At 45.4% G+C, this 20,433-nt stretch overlaps 1 protein-coding gene across 4 annotated transcripts in view; it reads right to left on the bottom strand.

The window, feature by feature from the left end:
- Positions 1-20,433, bottom strand: part of SSH1 (slingshot protein phosphatase 1) — a 37,594-nt gene that overhangs the window by 3,423 nt on the left and 13,738 nt on the right. For 2 of the 4 annotated variants that reach the window (XM_080372127.1, XM_080372129.1), the window contains 11 exons: positions 12,613-12,716; positions 10,784-10,848; positions 9,875-9,996; positions 7,732-7,800; positions 7,292-7,357; positions 5,791-5,985; positions 5,469-5,562; positions 3,912-4,040; positions 2,515-2,561; positions 1,007-1,153; positions 115-315 (listed from right to left, as the gene is read on the bottom strand). In XM_080372127.1, coding sequence (XP_080228253.1) covers positions 115-315; positions 1,007-1,153; positions 2,515-2,561; positions 3,912-4,040; positions 5,469-5,562; positions 5,791-5,985; positions 7,292-7,357; positions 7,732-7,800; positions 9,875-9,996; positions 10,784-10,848; positions 12,613-12,716 — 1,239 coding nt within the window. Of the gene's footprint in view, positions 1-114; positions 316-1,006; positions 1,154-2,514; positions 2,562-3,911; positions 4,041-5,468; positions 5,563-5,790; positions 5,986-7,291; positions 7,358-7,731; positions 7,801-9,874; positions 9,997-10,783; positions 10,849-12,612; positions 12,717-14,207; positions 14,707-20,433 lie in introns of those variants that run through there. The other 2 variants (XM_080372128.1, XM_080372130.1) reach the window with 2 other exon arrangements.

Raw genomic sequence — 20,433 nt, 5'->3', positions numbered from 1 at the left:
CACACCTACAGAGACTGATTAATATTGTATGATACAAAAACCCAAGCGGCTGCCTACAGTTAGCTGCTTTACTTCCTGCATGTCTCCCTTCCATTATTCATCCTGTCGCCTTACCTGGCGTCTAAAATGCCTTCATATTCCAAAAGCTGTCTCATGAAGCCTGCATTCGGTCTTGCAATGCTGCGTTTTTGCTTGACGTAATTATAGGCCTTTTCCAGTGACCAGCCAAATTCCTTCATGGCATAAGCTATAACAGTTGATGCGGACCGGCTCACACCCATTTTGCAGTGCACCAGGCACTTGGAGTGATTCTTCCTGCAGAAGGACAAACAGGAAAATATGTCTCATCTTTCTGGTTACGGTATCTGTTACCATTTTACATGGTGGAGGGACGGTACATTGTCCTCCTGACCACCCTCACACCGTGGCTCAGGAGGCGAGAAACATTTCAGGTTAATTAGACCATGAGAAGAACCTCTCTCTGGAAAAGTCTGGAGTCAGAGAAGGGCAGCTTCAATCATGCCGCCGTTTCAGAGACCACCACGAAGCCCCCTGTCTGCTTGCCTTTGGATACAGGGATAAGCAGGAACAACCCGAGTGGAAAAGCCCAGCAGAATTTGATGGGCTCTGTCACCATCTCTTGCCTGCAGAGACAGTTGGGGCTGGTCCAACACAGACGTGCTGGAGTACTTCCAGAACTTCCTGAGAAGAGGAAATGTCCTCGCTTCCTTTTGGAAACAAAACAAAATAATAATAATAATAAAAAGTACCACAGGCTAGGAACAGGTTAATGCCAGCACAGGAAGAGACAAGGTAAGGGGAAGTTCCAGGGACACAGAAAACTCCTGGCAAAAGCCGTAACACGGAAGCCCTGTTGCTGCTTTCCGTGGCGGTGTGGCCTCGGGGAGGGCTCAGCTCCACGCTGGATTGAATCCGCAGGGCACGGTGTCAGACCCCCCAGCCTGGACGCGTTCTCTCACTACGCCACGTCTCCCAGCCCACTTACTTGGCCTTATTTATAAAGTGGTACGCCTCATTCCAGTGAGCCAGGAGGTCTGTTGTCTCTTCATCATATACTCGGATGTTGTGATAGGCAAACAAACCAGGGAAAAAATTATCAATTTCCCTGGTCACATTCAAAATGTAGTCAATGCTGTGGAGAAGAAAAAGGAAAAATAGACTTGAACTGCCACGGTCATGAAAGAGGAGCTGGTGCACATTGTGAAGTCCATGAAATCTGACACAACACGAGCTGCAGGATTTTATCTACAGCCCTAATCCCGAACCCCTGGGACACCCGGTGACACAGGTCACACGTGTGACGTGCAGGGCTTGTCCATTCACCAGTCTCTCGCCACCAGCGTATCCCGCTCAAAGCATCAAAAGACCCTGGGCACAGGAGGGAGAAGTTTATTTTATCCCATCTGCCGAGGCTTGTAAACTAATGAAAACTCCTCGCTGTATGCCATACACAGTTTCTGGGATGCTAAAAGAAGAAAAGTGCCTCGGCTGCAAGTGATTTGTTTAGGCAAGAGCTGGGAACAGAACCCAGGAATCACGATTTTCAGCTGCCGGCTTTAAATGCAAAACCATCCTTTTCTCTTCTTTCCGACCAAAAATATGAAATAAGAGTCACATGGAACCTCTTGATTCCTGCCAAATATTACAGCAGGGATTACAATGTACCCGGAGAGAATGAATGCCCATGTTGATTTATTATCTCCTATCATTCAGACAAATCAAGGACACAGGATATTTGTTTCAGAATTTGTCCAGCTTTGACTTTTAGACACTGCATGTCAAGCTGCCTTCCCCCTAGATCAGAAGTAGTAACGTACTGTTGGATTTACTTGTTCAAAGATGTTCAGACATCTGTTCCCAAGGACTCCAAATTAAACATTTTCAGTCATGCTGTTGAGCAATGTTTTTCAGTTTCTCACATCAAGGTTGGTGTATGCCTTGGGCAAGCAGCAAATATTTATATTCAAAATTCTCACTCGTCCAAAAAGCGTGAAAGTAAATCAAGCCAAGAAGTGGTGTGGTGATGAGAGCGTGGTGAAAGACAGCCCTGCAGCTGCCTGTCTGGGCAGGTGAGATGGAGATTGCTCATCCACAGGAAGTTCTGCTCCATTTAGATAGAGTTTTTTCCTAAGCTTAGTGCTGTAGAATTTGCTCTTCTGCAGCCTGCAGGAATTCACACCTGACATAACAATACGTATGGCCATTTCACGCTCGGCTGCTACACATTGTGGGGGTTTCAGAGATCTTGATGCACTTCACGAACAAGAAGTTCTGTTATTTTCACTCTATGCGTTATTGACGGAAATGAGGTAGGAAAGATTTCTCGACTGAGGTCCCAACGGTGAGTTATCCACACTGCTGGGAATGGGCCCAAACTCATCCCTACAGTCTACAAACGTCCTATGTCATCTCAAGAGACCTGAATGTAAGTTGAAGGCAACAGACTGGAGGTTTCAGAGTCTAAGGCTGGTGCTTGCAAGATGCAGTACTCACCCCGAGCCCTGCAGCTCCTCAAGGTTGGATGCATTCCACTCGGACCCCTGCAACAGCCACAAAACACACATTTCAAAGGAGCTCGAGAGCATCCCTTTTTCCCAAGGTTCTGCAATCCCCTAGCCTCAGCAATCTTCCTTAGCTGCTAACTGAAATACTGGTAATAGCCCCTGAAACAGGAATAGGGCACCAGGGCAGCCAGCACAGGGATGCCCTGTCCTGAACAGGCACGGACCTCCTGAAGGACAAGGGCATTACATCCTCACCTAACGAGTTAGTTCTAGGCCAGCATGTGACGGAGCCCATCCCAAAGCACTGCCTCTGGCTGCTCAGGATTTTTAAACACAGAGATAAGTAGTCTAGGGAAAGAAAACTATTAAACTAAAGAAGGGTAGATATTCGGAAGAAATTCTTCACTGTGAGGGCGGTGGGACACTAGCACAGGCTGCCCAGCACAGCTGTGCGTGCCCCATCCCTGGCAGTGCCCAAGGCTGGGCTGGATGGGGCTGGGAGCAGCCTGGGCTGGTGGAAGGTGTCCCTGCCTGTGGCTGGGGGTTGGAACTAGATGAGCTTTAAGCTCTCTTTTGATCCAAACTATTCTGTGATTCTACGTGTGGCATGACTAGGATCGCTAATACACAAGAAGTGAGGCAAGTCCTGAAAACTATGGGGGTGTTTACACCTTGGATCCGCCCCCATACCTGCAAACCAGGAAGCTAAAACGGGTTTAGAAAACAGGTTTTGCCCTCAAAGACGAGCACTTCCTCTGACTCTCTCCAGAACAACAACAAAAAAAGACCCAAGCATAACGGGCACATCTCAAGCAAGTCTTTGTTCCAGCTGGCAGTGCCTGGTTTTGCTTGGAGTACCATCTAGTGGCAAAAGATTTGACAGAACACACACCGTTCGCTTCTGCACAAGCTGGAACAGCACATCACCTTTGGCCTTATTCTTTACATAGTTCTGGCCAAGCCTACAGAACTTCATGGGCTCAATCAAGAAAAACGATACAGTGACCCTAATCAAAGAGCAAAGGGCTGTCACGCGGGGCAGCACCCACAGCTAGACCTTTCGTCTGTCATAGAAAATCTCCACTGCTAGAAATAGAGAGGACTTGAGCTATGCCATGGTATGTCCTGAAACAGGATCAACCTGCCAGGAAAGAACCATTGCATCAAGTCGCAGAAACAAGAACACAGCTAGAAAAAAAGGCTTCACTACTGTGGGCTTTTACAAGCAATGTGGATCCTGGAGTAAAGTCTGCACAAAGGGCAGGATAGTGGGCTGTACCTCTGTCAGCCTTGACACCAAGTCCAGCTTCCTCTAAGCCCACTGACTTGTCAGATCACTCCCACTGAGCCTCCTGCTATTCTGGAGCTCCCAACACAGCAGCTTACCAGATATAAATGATCAAAAATCAGAGACGGTTTGTCCATCTGACCCAGGATAAGCAGCATTTCATTGTCTATAAATTCCTTGAATTCCTTCAAGTTGCAATTCATGTGTTTCTCCAGCTCATTTCGTATCTGCAGAACAGAAAACAAAAGATGCCACCTAGAATCGTGTCTGTTCAACAGAAACATTTGCTGGCACTCCTTTGCAAAACACTTTTTCTGTACTTCATTAAAAACAGCAAGAGGGATTTGACCTTTTGGAGACAAGGAATCTCACTTCATGGCATCTCTCCAAGTATCCCAGGCCCTCAAACTGAAGATCTGTAAATAAAACTCCAGATAAAATCTGAGAAAGAAAAAAAAAGAAGAAGAAAAAAAAAAGAAAAAAGAGAGAGAGATATGTATTTTTGGGGTACCTGCTTCTTAAAAATAATTTGAGAGATAAAAAACAAGACCTTGGAGAGCAGCTAACAAAAAAATGTGAAAGCCATTAGAAGAAAGGAGTGAATAATGGCAGCAGTGCTGGTGGAGAGAGATTTCCAGTACGCTCTTATTTTCAAAGCCCGGGCACAGATATAGTCCTCTCAATGCACCTCAGCTTCAGAAAGGTGCAGTGCAAAGCAGCACAACTTTGTTTAACCCACCATGGAAAATGGCTGCAGCAAAATCAAAGCATCTTGACTGCTTTGCAGAGTTAAGAACACGCACACAGACAGACGAGTTCTCAGCTTACGCCTACAATTTGTAACGCTGCTGTTACACAAGAGTGTATCCGAAGCCTTCAGTGCTAAGCTTTAGGAAGGAAAGCCCTGCATGTTAACAGCCTCCCTTGAAAAACAAACAAAAACTCAACCCAAAAAAGAACTATTTCCATTTGCTCTGAGTATGTCTGCACTGCGGCTGGACATATTTACACCGGCCTGGGGGATGGATCCAAACTAGCTTTAGCCTTGACTTGTGATTTTCCATCCATAACCTCAGCAGCAAAATGTCACCTGCAAGCCCCTCTGACGTTCGTTCAGGAACAAAGAAAATAAAACCTTAAAATGAAGCCAACAGGAGAAAGGAAGGCACATACTTTGCTCTGCATTGTTCACGAGCAAGTGAAGATTAGGACACTCATCTGACCCAGCTACATGGCCTCAAGCCATCAACCACATCTTTTGAGAGTGCTGCCTTTGCTTGTGTAATTCACAGGGATGCACTGAGGAACAAGCATCTGCAAATTCACTGCTGGGACGTGCCTACATGTGCTACAACCAACCGTAACGCAGGCATCACCTTCAAGGCCACTTTGCTGGCAAAGAACCAGGCACTATATGCTTGAAAGCCACATACTTGTTACTAAGGTCTTGAAAAACGCACTCTGATGCTGATATTCCCCACAGGGGAAACAGAAGTACAGCAAAGCCAAAGAGCAGAGCCTTTACGGAACAGTTGGAAATACACACTCAAAAGCCAACGACACCTAGTCAGTCATATGGTGTCTCTTCATCACTGCAGCACTCCCTGGAAAAGGAGTCTAGCAGGAAAAATAAGAGTGGGAATTTTTCTATTTACCTCCTTAGAAGTCACATTTTCCAGGTCTTTGCTCATCATGATGCTCCGGAGTTTGGCTTTAATGAGGCGTTCTGTTCGTTCTCTTTCAGTTGGCCTGAAAAGGAAAAGGAGAGGATGTCTCCAAGCTGGCAGTAAACATACAGTGCAACTCATACAGCACAGAGGACTTGTATTAAAAGCAATTTTTATGAGAATAACAGAAGAAAAGCATTTGAAGACATTTATGAAAAGAAAGGAAATGAACCACCGCAGGAAGAAATGGGAGAAGGGGAGATTTCTCTCATGAGCCAAGCCAACTTATTTAATAAAATTCAGAACTGACTTGTCAACGAACAGGGCTGGAGAGTCGGGGCGGGTGGACTCCAGGTCTTGCATCGCATTCCACTCATTGATGCAGCTCTGGTCAGAGCTGATGCAGCTTTCATAGTATGTGGCCCAGACCAAGGCCACCCCACCTGGGAAGTAGTTATACCTTCTTGCAACTTCACAGGCTTTATGAAGGATCTGTAAAGCAGACCTGCAAGTTTGGAGAACAAATTTGTGCAGATGTGAGCAGCAGGAACAGGCAGAGCAGGATGTGAGAGTTTTTCACAGAGAAAAAAGGTTTTTAGCATTGTTTGTTGCAATTTGCTTTTCTGGGAGCAGGAGATTTATTGTATCAGAGTTCAAAGAGGGCACACAAACTGCACCTTGGAGGCTTTCTCAACAGCCAGTCCAAGGCAGAGGCTGAAATCTTCTGCTGATTAACAGGCAAGCACAAGGCACAAGTCACTCTGGGATCTAATCATTAGCTAACTTGTAAAGCCAGACCAAAGAAAAATAAAGAACATGGACAATTTTCAAACCACCTTCAGCAAGGAGTCAAATGCATATTTACCAGCATTCTTGGCCCCTGACATCCTCCAGGGACAAGGCCCAGATTGGGTCATTTGTTTTTGCAAATTCTAACATTACTTTTTCCTTCCTTCCCTCCTCATTTTTCTCTCCTCCTTTTTTTAAGGCTCTACTCCGAAGATGTCATTGTACTGAATACATTAACCACATCTAAGGCTGCCAACAGGAGGGGCCGAGTTCAAAAGTGACAAGAACAAGAGTTTCATTTGGTTTTGTACCAAATCATCGCTTGCACGACATCCTTCTCTACAGCTGTATCTTTTCCCTATCAGATGCCGCAAGGACAGGGATCTCTCAAGGCTCCAACAGGAGCCAGCAAACTGCCCAGGCCAAAAGCGATGCATTTCTTCTGTGCGGGGCTGGGTAGCAGCCTCTTCAAGAAGGAATCTGCTGGCACAGCTGCTGCTGATTCAGCCACCTCTGCTTCAGGGTTTTGGAATCCCTGCACATGGGAGGGGTGACAGGAGCTGAAAGGTGAACAGGCACCCAGGGCAGCACGGAAAGTTTCTGTGCAGCAGGAATCCCAGCCTGGCCCCAGTAACGAGGCAGAACACGGGGAATGCCATCAGATTGGCAACGGGTCCCGAGACTCCTCCTTCAGCCACTTACAAAAACATGCAGAGAGGAAAGACTGGGTTTGCAGCCTGATGAATTCAAGTTGGTCTTTCGTATTTATTCATCTCACTAGTACCACTTCCCTTATTCTGAAGGGCACATACTGCTCTGAACAGAAGCAGAAGATCCTGTTTTTAGATCAGTATTCCCACAGTCGCCTGACAGTGCTACCTGCTGACACAGGGAAGCAGCCTCTCTGCTGCACCTCACTAAATACAAATTATGGAGAATGCTAAAATGCAGTTTGTGAATTTGTTTTTCATTTACTCACAGAAACGACAGTCTTCCTCAATAAAGCTCATTAACACACATACCACATGGCTTGCACCGACACTGGCTTGAAGATGTGCATTCTCCCTGCGGTGCTCACGCTGAAGCCGCTAACAGAGAGAGGGGAAAAAACACACCAGTCAGAAACTGCTCTTCAGGTTGCACTCCATACACAGCTACTGCAAGGCAGCTATAGGGGCACTCACAATCAAAAAGAATCAGGGATGAGAATTTCTACCACCAGTTTTCCAATGTTATAGACTGCCAGGAATGGGAACTCCACCCCTCGAGTGGTATTTCAGAGCACATTTGCTGGGTACCAAAGCAGTTTGAGAGCAGCAAGACAAAAACTCACTGCCTGAATGACTGCAGCCATGAATCCGAAATTGGAACTTAATTTGCAAGGTGACAGAGAAGCTCTCCCACAGCAGCCCCCCAAGCAGGGAAGGACATTCACATTTATCCTTTTAATGTGGTTCCTTACCCATCACCGTCAAGATGGATTTTAGTATCACTCCACAGACGAAGAACCATTCCTATAGTGCAGCTTTTACTGGAAGAGAGATTGTTATACAGGCTGTTAAATATAGGCCACAATGCAGTCATGCCAATAATCTAAATTATTAATACTCTTTAATTTTTAAAATCCTCAAGACTTGCTCTAGTAATTCCTAGTAATATCTTAGGCCATCAAATGCACAGGAGACCGGCAGGTGAAGTCTAAAGGTCTACTCTGATATTAGCATGCTAATTGCTCCACAGGGCTGGAGAAACATCAGAGAAGCAAGAATCAGAATTACCAACTCCTCTCTCCTGCTCCAGAACCTGTCAGAAAGCACTGCAGTATTTGCCCCATAATCTTTCCTGCTCTCTCAACCTCATAAGCTCAGTGCAAGGCAGTTCCCTAACAGGACATAAAAGCAGGTCACAGTGATCTGGCTGCAGATTCAGCTCACTAAAGCGAGGCAGAACGTGAGCCTTGGTAGGTGGCAGAGCAGCTGCCTGCCCTTTCCAAAGGGGACCCAAGGGGCCTTTCAAAGGACTGCGTATTCGATTTTCACTTCATCACTCTGGCTGGTAGAAAAGACAAAAATGGATTTTATGAGTTTACCCAAAAGAACACTTTCATTTCAGAGAGGCAAGAAAACTGTACTCTGATAGGGACCAGCAACTTTCAAGTAGTAAATAATTAAGCTACTGAGATATTAAAGTTTTAAAGGAAATTGGGATGCATACAGCAACAGCCAGTTAGCAAAGATCTCTGGGTTTGTTTCATTTTTTCCTTTCTTTTTTAAGCCTTCAGCCGCTTTCTACAGCGGATCAAAGGATTTGACAGGCCAGTTTGAACACACATGTGGACAATGTGCACTTTAGAGCTTTGCAAGAAAAAAAATGGTTTTTATTAAACACATGTAAAAGGACTAAAACCCACAAAAGTGCCTGACAAGTCAAACTGTCAGCAGTCAGAACACTTACAGCTCAGCAGTGACACCAGCCCCAACACAGAGCCATGGAGTCACTCAATGAAGTTGCTAATGCCAAGTGACTTCTTCATGCATGAGACTTACCCTTAATTAACAAAACCTTTGGCTATCAGGGGAGACAGTAATTGAAATGGCAGCTAACCTTACAGTTAGGATGGATTTGTCATAACTTCTCCATCCTTCCTCGTCTCACATCAATAATCACCCGAAGCAAATTATTGCAATGTTGTTTCAGATTTGAAGATGACATTGCATTCACTGCTGCTGCACACTAAGTGTGCCATAAGGAAATGCTACATTAGAATTTCCTCCATAACACTAACAGCAGTAATTTAACAGCAGATACAAGAGGCAGCAAAGCCAGTGACAATAATCACAGCAGGGAGGCATGGCTAGGAGTTTCCCTACAGGTCTCACTGCAGAGCAGAAGCTCCCCACTTCCACTTACAGCAATGGAAACAACCTCTAAGGTTTTCCAGCTGCACCAGCACAACACGGCAGCCTGATAAATCACTGGAGAACAGAAACAACAGTCTGGAAGCTCTGACTTCTAACTCCAGCTCTGCCGAATCAGCCCTGTGTCTCTGAGCCAAGGGCTTTTCTGCCTTGGTTTACTCACCTAGAACTGAAATCATGGGAGAGGGTCTGCGATAATAAAATATTACATTTGCCTTCCAAAATATTAAATGCTCTTATCAGTTAAACAAAAGAAACAGCTCATTACTGACATGTTGGTTTGTTGGTTTGGGAGGTCCTTTTGCAGTATTGTTTTTTGATATTATCTTGCAAGTAAGCAAAACCCAGCTCCATTGCATCCTACCATCAACAGACTTGAAGTCTGGTGGACAGAATAAGTTCCAGTTTTGCAAATGTGTCTGCAAGAGTGTTTTGTAGTGAGCAGACAGCAGACTACCACAGAGGAAGTAAATGCCACAGCCTTAGAGAAGGATTACACGTGAACGCTTTGCTCACAACTGCACAGAGAGCCCAAGGAGACTGAAAGCTTTCTGGAACAAAAACTGGTCAGAAAACTCAATATGTCCTTTCCCTTGCTAGAATTTGCAGATGTGTGTAAACCAGCCGCCTGGGGACAGTTTGGAGTTGACAGGCTTTCCAGAGAGCCCAGCCTCGCCTTAGACATACCTCTCCTTGCTGGAGAAATCCACACCCAGCAAAATATTCTCTTCTGTGTCCTGTCGTCCGCTGCTGTATACAACCACCATGTACCGGACTCTGTCTGTCCACACACTTTCCAAACGGACAGCCTAGAAAAATGTCATCAAGCTCAACAAACTAGCTTTTGGATAATTATTACTTCCATTGCTGGCTAATATTTTTTTAAGGTGTAATTGTGCCCAAAACCTTTATTTAACTGCAGTATAAAAGACACAGGGAGAGACTGTCCATTTTCCAGCAAGGCTAGCTGCCAGTTTGACTTGGCATCGGGTGGGGAGAAGATTAGCCTAGACTATCTGCCTCAGTTCAGAGAAATACTACAAAACCTAACCTGAAGATTTGTTCCAAAGAGGTTCAACTAGAAAGCTGGTAAAAAACATTGGTCAGGCACTGAACTGAAAACAGAAGCACGCTCAGAGGGTACTTGCACTCACAAGCCTTCACTGAAATATGCTAGTCATGCTGAAGGGGATAAATGACATACACACTTTTCTGCAGTGACTTTTATAGCCTCTGCAGATTTCTTTAAAAGAAAGCCCAGCCCCCTTCGTGCAATTTCAAGACTGACTTAAGAGTGTCCACTAGCATCAGCAAGCTCTTGCCTTCTCCTGTAGCAGCGTTTGTCCACTGACTGGAAAATTAAATTTAACAAAACAAACACGCTTCAGACAGATCAGTTTCCTGACCCAAGTCATTACCTGGATGTAAGAACTGGGGCAAAAGGAGTGGACAAGAAAACGTGGTAGGGCTGGCAACCAGCACAGAGTTAAGCTGACTCTGAAACCTAGGATTTGTCAATGCTTCTCATGAACCTCTACAGGTCTGTTTCAAATGCCTTCAACAGAAAGGAGAGCAGGAAAATGCATCTTTTCTTACCAGTTTGATCCTATCCTCACAGCGAAGGAGGTTGATCATCACCTGGAGGTGCTGGGGCAAATCACCTGCAGAGAAAGCAGAGAAATAATCAGAAAGGGTCTCTTGCTTGCTGCAGTAAAAATCAGCAGATCTTGACCTTTAATGAAACTGGATGTTTCCAAGTCAAAAAATAACATTTAAGGAAGGCCAATTAACCCTGCTGTCCCAGTGAAGACGGACAGAGGTGAGCTTCTTGGATGAGCATTATCTGGCTGTGTGAGAACTTGACCTCACAGTATTTGGAAGCTAACAGATATATTGAGACCACCTGTGACTGGCACAAATGATGATACCCTTCTGTTGCAGAATTTTGGGGAAGACAGAAAGATAAGGGCACCGAGGACAGGGGAGGAAGAGGCAGGAGGAACAACTCTTGATTAAAAAGGGGACAAAGGAGAAAAAAAAAACAACTTTGACTTGTGAAACACACATAGCACTGTGGGACCAGCCCCACTGGCCTGATGGAGGGTATATCTGAACATGAGAAACTTCTGAGGAGGAAAGGCTGCACAATGGCCCAGTTTGGGTGATGGATTCCCTTCTATCTCAAAGTGCTGCTCATGCAACAAGTCCCCTCTGCTCTAGAGCAGTGGGTACATTTCTGCTTGGTGAAATGAACAAGGAATCCATAAGAAAACAAAACAAGTTCACATCTAATAACTCAGTAATGCACTCATAACTTTCCATACAAGATAAAATTCCTTCCGTAGGATGTTTGCTGGGTATATGAAATTGCTGACAATTAAAAAAACACAAAGCCAAGCCTGGCATTCAAACACCCTCTTTGTGCTTGGAGTGTTTACTAAGCAGCAGACGCACAGTATCACACTGTGCCTTTCCCACATGCTCCTGCTCTCAAAATGCCCCAATGATCTTACTTCTTTCCCAGTAATCACTTATTCCAAAACCATCAAAGACAGAAGGCATAAAAACACTGGGTAAGTAGAATCCACATTTCCGAACCCCCTATCTGCTTATCAATCCTTACGTACGTTCACCATACAACTTCCTGCCATTTCTTCCCACCAGTTTGGCACACTGGAGGGGACCCAAATCCTGCTAAGATGTTCCTCACTCCTACCGGCAACAGCAAAAAACCCCAGCAACAGGTAGTTTCAAAAGAACAAATGCTGCCAGCCGCACCAAAAGTACCAAGCTTCAGATTATCATTACCTGGTCCAGTGAAAGGTGTCCCTGCCCACAGCAGAGGGGCTGGAACTAGATGATCTTTAGGGTCCTCTCCAACCCAAACCACTCTGTGATTCTATGATTATTGGAGGCTGAGAGAGCACTCAGAGAAATGTGCTGAAGCAGGACCTTAATAACTACAGAAGATGTGTTAGAGCCCTGTGACTCAGCCTATCCAATTTTCCTCCCCACAGGCCAAAGGGAAAGACAAAGATAAATCCCTGAAGCACAAGTGACATTTCTTCTGCTGCAGCTGTGGAAAACAGGGGTACATATTCAGCACAGACCTTCTGGCTCAGCAGGCTACCCTGCCTAGAGAATGACATACTGAACACCATCATGTCTGCAGAGAATAAGCTTCTACTCCAGCTACGGTTCTGAGACAACGACAAAAATTTAAACAAAGTCTCCACAATCACATGTTCTCATCTGAATCAAGTGGGCTGAAAACCTGATTTTACTCAGCAGGTTGTACAAGGCCCACTATGACAATAAGAGGAGTCACCCGCCCACCCATGCGTGCTATTAGCCTGTCCACGAGGACGGGATGAGCAGCAAAGCAAGCAGGAAAACGAATTTCAGGAGATGACTTAATCCACTACCTGCATGTTTGTGAGGATGCTGTAGACTTCGCTGGCCCTGGGAGCTGTTTCCTTGTTGTAAGAAAAGGGCTGCGCCTTTCACCATGAAAAAGCTCTCGCTTAGGCTGGAAAACAAATGATAAGAGGAAATCAACTGAAAGGAAATACCAGCAAAATGCGTGCTCAGGTCTGTATGCCTAGGGAAGGGCGGGCTTCCCCTCACTAAAACGTAGTAGGATTTTGCCATGAGAAGCTGCTCCCAAAGTTTAATCCTGGCACTTGCACGGCATGGCTCCAGGATTATTCATGGATAATTCATGTGTCATTTCCCACCAACATTTTATTACTTGGCCACTGCAGGAGGAACTTGCCTGAGCTGTCACAGGCTGGAAATGACTTTATCACTTGATAATCAAATTCTGCAACTTACAAACAGTGGAGGGGGTAAGGCTTTTTACAGGTTTAGACCTGTAAAATGATTGAAGATCAGGTTCCGAGTCAATCAGTTCCTACTAATTTCAGTTCTTGAGATTTCTTTGGAATGCAAAGCCAAGAACATGCTACCATAAATTGTCTGTAGATTTAAAGAGGAAGGGAGGGTAGATGAAACCTGTACATCACAAGAGAAAGGAAACTGCGCTGAAACCTCAGGGGAAAAAACAACCGACAATAGTTAAAGATTTTGCTTTGCTCTGGCTAGATACAGCCGCCCTGGAAAATACTACTGATAAGAAAGCAGGTCACAGTATGTGTATGTGCAAATACATAACGATATTTCCACAGAGGTGAATGACACAGTCCCCAGAACATAACCAAAGAGAAGGCTGAACAAAATCAGTAGTTACAGTAAGCACCAGCACAAGCCTAATTACATAGTACCACAACACACTCGCGAGCATTTTAGAAATAGACTTGGACATAAGTGGTAAAGTTAGCATTTCCCACAAGGCTGAAAATCAACATCTACTAAGCTACCTTTTAGTTGCCACAGTAACTGCTTACACTGCATTTCCTACACTTCAAAACATCACAAGAGACATTCCTTGTTACAAAGCCCAATTTTCTGCTGGCCTACACTTCCAAACATAGATCGTCATTAATTACTGTCTGCTATCTACTAAATATAAATGCTCCACTATGAGATTGTGCTACACAGGAGTTACTTATGCTACTGAAAATGATCCCACAGGAGTTACTACTCTCAGCACTTACCTATTCTGTACTTTATCTGAAGTCTTTGCCTTTGGGCAGAAGTGAGCACTAACTAACGCTCCGTTCTACCTTAAGTGTTTTTGTGAAGACAGACACAAATTTAACTTCTTTTTGGCTTTTGCGGCAAGTTCAGCTTTTCCTTTCTCTGTGAACTCAGCCAAGGTTCCCAGGCAAAACTTCCTCATTTTTCAACTCAACCTTCAAGGTGCAAAATTCCCAGAAAAATCTGAATCAGGTTTGGAATTTCAGCTGCTTTTAAAAACCAAACTAGAATTTTTGCCCAAGTTCCAGGCTCCACAAGTCATATATCAGATCAATAAAATGCCAGCAGGACAACTGCACTCAAATTAAAACAAGCTTTTCTCCATTTGCACTCCCACAGCATTCTTGCACTCACCACTCACTTCACTAGCAAGCTGTGTCTGAACAGGAGCCACGCAGTTTGCTTGTGATCCGAAACACCAGTTTTGCTCTGCCCGGCACACACACTAGCAGCAAGAACTTCTGCAAACAGGAATTTGGTTTATTCCATAAGTAAGCCAGGAAGAGTCTTGTTTCCTTCGCGCACCAGATCTCACAGGAAAGCATTAAAAAAGGCCAGAAGTTGCACAAAAGCAGTGACACCAACACAATGTATAGGATAATCAGCTAGATACCAGCTTCACACACACTCGTCTGGTTTTTTTCAGCAAGAGGAAGGGAATGGTTAGATAACACACGAGGATGTAATTAACAGCATTCCTGTCCCAAGAGTTTTGGGAAATATTTCTTTGCAAAAGTGAAAAAAATATCCCAAAGGATATTCTTTTATCCCTAATAAAGTACTGACTGGGATTTCTACAGCAGGAAAAACCTTGGAAGAGACAGAGCTCCTTCTCAAAGGCATCAGTAACTCCTGCTCTGACAGTTCATCTCACCTGATGTTCTCTCTTGCAGCCAGGAAACCTTTTACAGTAAAGCAGAATATTCCCAGTTGCAGGCAAATGAGAAAGCTGCACTGCAGGAGCAGAAAGTGATGGCAGGAAAAGGACAACCCTCATAGCAATTTTTTTGTCACCATCTATTCATCTGCATGGAAATAAACTGGAAAGCAAAGCCAAAGAACCTGTTGAAAGCAGGATTTCTTTTTTAGTTTAAATGTTTGTCTCCTAAACTACACACTAACCTCACACAGCAGCCTGCTGTGGGTCAGACTGCCCGTACCTCCCCAGCACTACCCGTGCTCCCCAATCCCCACATCAGCTCCCACTTCCATACGACCAGCACGCTACCGTACAGAGCTAACACATCCAAGCTCTTTGCAAAAGCTCGTATTTTACACCATACTGAAACAGCAACGTTACCCAACACCGTCCCTTATCTCCGCTCTAGGAACACTCTTTGCTCTCAGTCGCTTCATACAACTGCCCTAAAAGACAGCTAACAAAATACAAGCGAGGAAAAGGCAAGGCATGATATTCCAACCCAGTTTTAAAAAACCCTTTTAAATCCTGCAGTTCCAGTAAACAAAAACTCCAAACTTTTTTTTTTTAAAAAAATCTGCTAAAGAACAGAAAAATCCTGTCATTAAAGAACATCCCCAACTTTTGACCCTCAGCAGCAGTGATAAATGCCCTAGTAAGCAGCATTTGTTAGCAGCATAAAAACGAGTGGCTTATACATACTAATTTGGACTGGTTTTCTTTGAACAGCAGAAGCATTGTGCTGGCCCAAGAGTCAGACAGAAGTCAGTAAATTTGAAAAGATTCATAACTAGCTGTAAAACTCACATCCTTTTGCTTCTAAACCCATTTAAAAAAAAAAAAAAAGAAAAGAAAAGGAGGAAAAGAAAAGGTTGACCGTATATTCTGTGCGGAGCAGAGAAATCGCGTCTGTTGATGCTACCCGGGAACTGGATGACTTATACAGAACACTGTGTCTTCCACTGATATCCTGGCTTGAAAAAGCACTTGTCCTAACATATCCTGATGAAAGGGGGCCATTCAAGAGGGGAAAAAACCAGCTGAGGCTCGTCTAATCATTTCCCTCCTCCAGACTTGTTTGTTTGTTTGCTTCCTCCCGCATGCTCTGAAGGCAACACAACGCCTATCAGCAACCACAAACGAAGCAGCCCCTCGCTGTACGAAGTCCATATTCCCTGGGACAGGACTAGATAAAAAAGCATCGGATTGACTAATGCCTTTACAATTAAAACACTGCATGCCACCACTGTAATATAAATATGACAAAGGCATTAGCTGTCAAATTAAAATGCTTCTTCACTTACTGTACAGCTTGAATTTCAGAGTGACTCATGAGTTGCTGAGCTCCTACTGAACAAGAAAGTCTTTCAGGTGGCTTGGTATTTATTTATTAGCAGCCTGCTATAATCAAATTCACTGAAGACTTGTTTCTTACAGACACCCAACAAATTCTTTGTCTAGGCATAAACCATAACGACACGCTCGTGTTTCACCAGTGCCACCAGCCCAACCAGGGGGAGAAGCAGCTTTCTGTTCAGTTTTCACCCAGCCTGACTGGCATGCACCACAGATACCACCCATCCCCTGGATGCCCTTCCAGGAATCCTGACCAGCGCTGCTGCTCTACAGGAGTCACTTCAGGCTATCCAATAAATGCAGACAGAGCCCATGAGTTTTGTCAGTCCTGCTCCAGCACAGCTGCAGAGCAGTCCTCCTTCCACTCCATAACCTCAGCTTATCAAATTAACGGCATTAACTCCCCAAGGGAGGTAAAACCCCTAGGCTTACAAGCATCTGGGAAGTGCCAAGGGTGTCAGCAGGAGGGTACAGCCAGCTACGGTGCTTTGCTGTCTGTAAAGCAGGGGTCTTTCTGCACCCAGAGGGATAGCACCCAGGGGCTGGCAAGGAGAGGGTGTTTCATGGCCCCGGCACTGCTGAGAGCAGGCTCCAGCGTCTCTTGCTTCACTGTCCCTTGCTCCATCCGTTGGCTCCATGCTGTTCAACTTGAAAAGGAAATATTTCTTCCCCTTTGGGAAAGCTCCAGAGGAGCACGGCTGCAACACACATCAATTACATTTCAAGTTGCTTAAGAACACAATAGGCAGCGCTTTTAATCGTTACAAAATGCCACCCCCTGGGTCCACAAATGCCAATAAGCAATCTGTTAAAAATACTGGGTTTTGGAACAAGAGACGGAGCTGCTCCTGTTACTGGACAGAGCGAGCTGGAAGCCAGCTGCCAGTCGCAGAACAATTTTCCCTAAGCAGCTTGCTTTGTCATCGCAGCTTAAGCTGTGGTGTGTCCCAGGAAGAAACCTTGTACGCCTCGGGTATACAAGTTTCCTGTTTTAATGGGAAATCTCACATAAGACATAATCATCTTGCAGGATAAAAGCAAACACTCTATTAATATATCTTATAGCTACATAACTAATCTCAAAATAAATATCCATACACAGAAGTTAGGAAAGAGAAAACCACTTTCCCTGGGAAGACACAGCCAAGCCTGGGGTTGATTCAGCAGCCTCTTGCTAGTTTAAGAATTAAAAAACAGTATCTAGCTAAAAGAGGCAGAACACAGAAACATCAGTTTGTGTCTGGCTGAGTATCCCTGCTGCTTCCAGAACTGCCACAGGATCACTCAGTGCAGGGATGCCCAAGGAGCCAGGCTTATCACCACACTGCCAACGACCCTCGGTATTTCTGGAGGCGTAATGAACTTGTCTTTGTGTTTGCTGCTGATCACAACCAAGAAGCTCATTTAGCGCAAGTGTTTGTTCAGATCTGCTTGTCTACAGCTCCTGATGGGTCTCAAAGCTTGCTTCAACTAACATTTGGTGCCCACCTCTGCCTGGCTGTTCCACCAAAGTTATACCCTCCTCTCCCAAAGAGATAACATTCCAGATGTCCTTTCGAGATATCTGCTCCCACCTGAAACTTTCCTCTGTTCCTGTTTAACCTTTCATCTTGAGCAACTCTCACATTGTTGACCTGTCGCATGTTTGTGCAGCTGGGTTCAGAGCTCCATGTTCCAGAAAAGCTCTGCAATGAAGCCTTACCCAGGCACAGGGCCACCATCATGCTCTCTGGGCACTAAATCTCTGTCAAATTAAGTTTCTTAATTCCCCCTTCATTAATGGAACAAAACATACATGTGGTGCAGGGGTAGAGAACGTCATCTATGCATCCGGGCTGAGCCAGAGCACCCCCTTCCTACACACTGCAGACAGACTTCTCCCCATGCCCAGGGGAGCACACATTTTCGGCTAAAAAAGGGCAATAATTGCTTCTCTCAAAATTGGTCGCAATTTTACAAAGGCGTGAACATGGTAGTACCTCCCAGTTCCTTGGGTTTTATGACATCTTCTGCTCCAAATGTTTCCAAACTGATAAGGTAAGGGAAAAACAGGCCTCCCAAGCTCCACAAAATTAAACACCCTTCCCTTTTCCACAGCCCCTTTGATAAGGAGAACTGATTTTTTTTTTTCCCTTTTCTTCCCCCGTTTTCTGCTCACTCGGGAAAAAGCCCAGCCACCTCAAGGCAATTAAGCAAGAACACAAAGCACAGCCCCTGGAAGGGTCCTCCCTGGTACACCTCTCTGCTGCGGTGCAGCAGCCCAGGGATCGAGACAGTCCCCTGGGATGCTCCCGCACCCCAGCCAGGCCCTCCATGTGCCAGACGGTGGTTTTTAAGACAGGGCACCGCTGCAGCGAGTCAGAGGGCTGTCACACAGTCATACTGAAATAGCAATGTAAACTGGAAACAAGCACATCAAATAGAAACAAAGATGCGGGGAGAGAAATAGCAGGAAGATAAGGCAGCAGCTGCACAGCCCCTGCTTCCCAGGCCAAGCTGACAATTAAAGCACACTGACTGCTTGCTTTGGCTTGATAGAAGGCACATCAGATAACACTTCCTGACCAAGAAAGGGGCCTTCAGAAGGGGTCTGAGCAACACAAAACAGCGCCAGGGAAAAAATGAACTTCAAAGCTACTTGCTCGCATGCTACTGTACAACCTGAGAAACAGAAATGGGAGTTTTAACAGCAGCAGCGAGTCATTTCTCATGTTTTTTTTTTAAGAAGTACTTTGTGTGTTTCCAAAGGCCCTTTTCTGTGTGTCACACACCAGTCACGCAGAGTCCAGTGCCACAAAAAGATTAAATGAAACAAAGGAATTGCCTTTACAAATATAGCTGAGAGTATGGCCACAACAGCCCTGCTTAGTGTGACATGCTGCCACGCCGAGGGACGAGCAGAATGCTCCCCGTGCAGCAGGACCGGGAAAGACCCAGCTGCAACACGTGTGATGCTGTTTTAAAACAAAGTGCTATTGCATACATGTGTAGGCTTTGTGACACGCTGATAAACTGACCTGCGATCAGAACTGCAGGTGCCCAACACACCTGCTGAAGTCGGCGAGAGCTGCCAGCATCACTTGGTTTGAGGTGTTCTACCTTGCCGAAATCTCTGCAGCTACCTTCACGGCAACTTTTAGAAACATTTGTCTTCTGAAATATATTTTAGTACAAAAATGCAAGGCAGGAAGGCTCCTTCCATACCCATAGCTATGTTACGCTGTGGCTTTGATGGGCTAGAAATTCATCATTCTCAGACTTCCTGAGCTAAAGATAAGTCACCTCAAGAAGAAATTCAAAACGTAAGCTGTCAACGTCTGTTGTTCCTTCAGACACAGAAAGCACATTCCCCCCTTCCTCAGACGCAGCCATGGCACCATCATGCAATGGCAAGAAGTTGCCTGCAAGGAGGCCAGGCAGCAGCCCTCGCTGGGGGGGCAGCGGGGGTGCCCTGTAATGCCTCCCTGCAGGGCAAGCATCTCCCCAGCTATTTCAAAGGGGAGTGAGACAGTCGGGCAGGCAGGAAGACCCGGCAGGCTTCGCTCTCGTGTTTTTAGCAGTGCAACAACAAAAGGGGAGTCTGAGGATGTATTGTTCAGCTGAAAGGCGTGGGCTACATCCACAGCTCAAGAATGCTAAGAAGGGTTTGAGACACTGCAGGCCATTCACAGCACCAGATACAAATGCTCCTCGAGCACAAAGAGGAAAAAGAAAAAAATGAAATCAATCATGAAGCCCACAAAAGCTAATTTCCTAATATAAATAGACTGCTGATGATGTGCCTCCAGTCACTCCTGCGCACCGGGTGAGCGACTCGTCAGGCTCTAGCAGCCATCACCCCAGCTCTGCAGAGCCAAACGCGGTCAGCCGTGTGTGTACCCCACGCTGGGGTGGCACACAGCTCGGAGGGCTGAGCACGACCCGGGCTGTGCCTGCAGGCAACACAGGAGCAGCTCGGGTGGAGAGAAAGGGCAGGAAGAGGGAAGCAAAAAAATTAACAGGATCGTTCCCCATTCCAGCAGACTTGTGCAAAATAAGTTAGCAGAACGGCTCCCAAACAACCAGGAAAGAGAAAATTCTAGGAATCCCTAGTACTTGGATGGTGAAAAGCCAAATAAAATAAGAGATGGTTTCACAAGGAAAAAGAAATCCTTTTTGCTCATCCCATTAAACACAGAGTTCAAAAAGGCATGAGGCTGATCACAGCATCATCCAGCTATGTGATGTGCTTGGAACAGTTTGAATCTCAATGCACATTTCTGACATTCCCACTGAAACATGATGTCATTTTTGTGATAGCCACTGTCTCAGG

The sequence above is a fragment of the Falco punctatus genome (assembly GCF_963210335.1).
Source record: "Falco punctatus genome assembly, chromosome: 1".
Classification (NCBI taxonomy): domain Eukaryota; kingdom Metazoa; phylum Chordata; class Aves; order Falconiformes; family Falconidae; genus Falco; species Falco punctatus.
The sequence above is the reverse complement of the archived record's forward strand: the minus strand, read 5'-3'. Positions and strand labels throughout refer to the sequence as shown.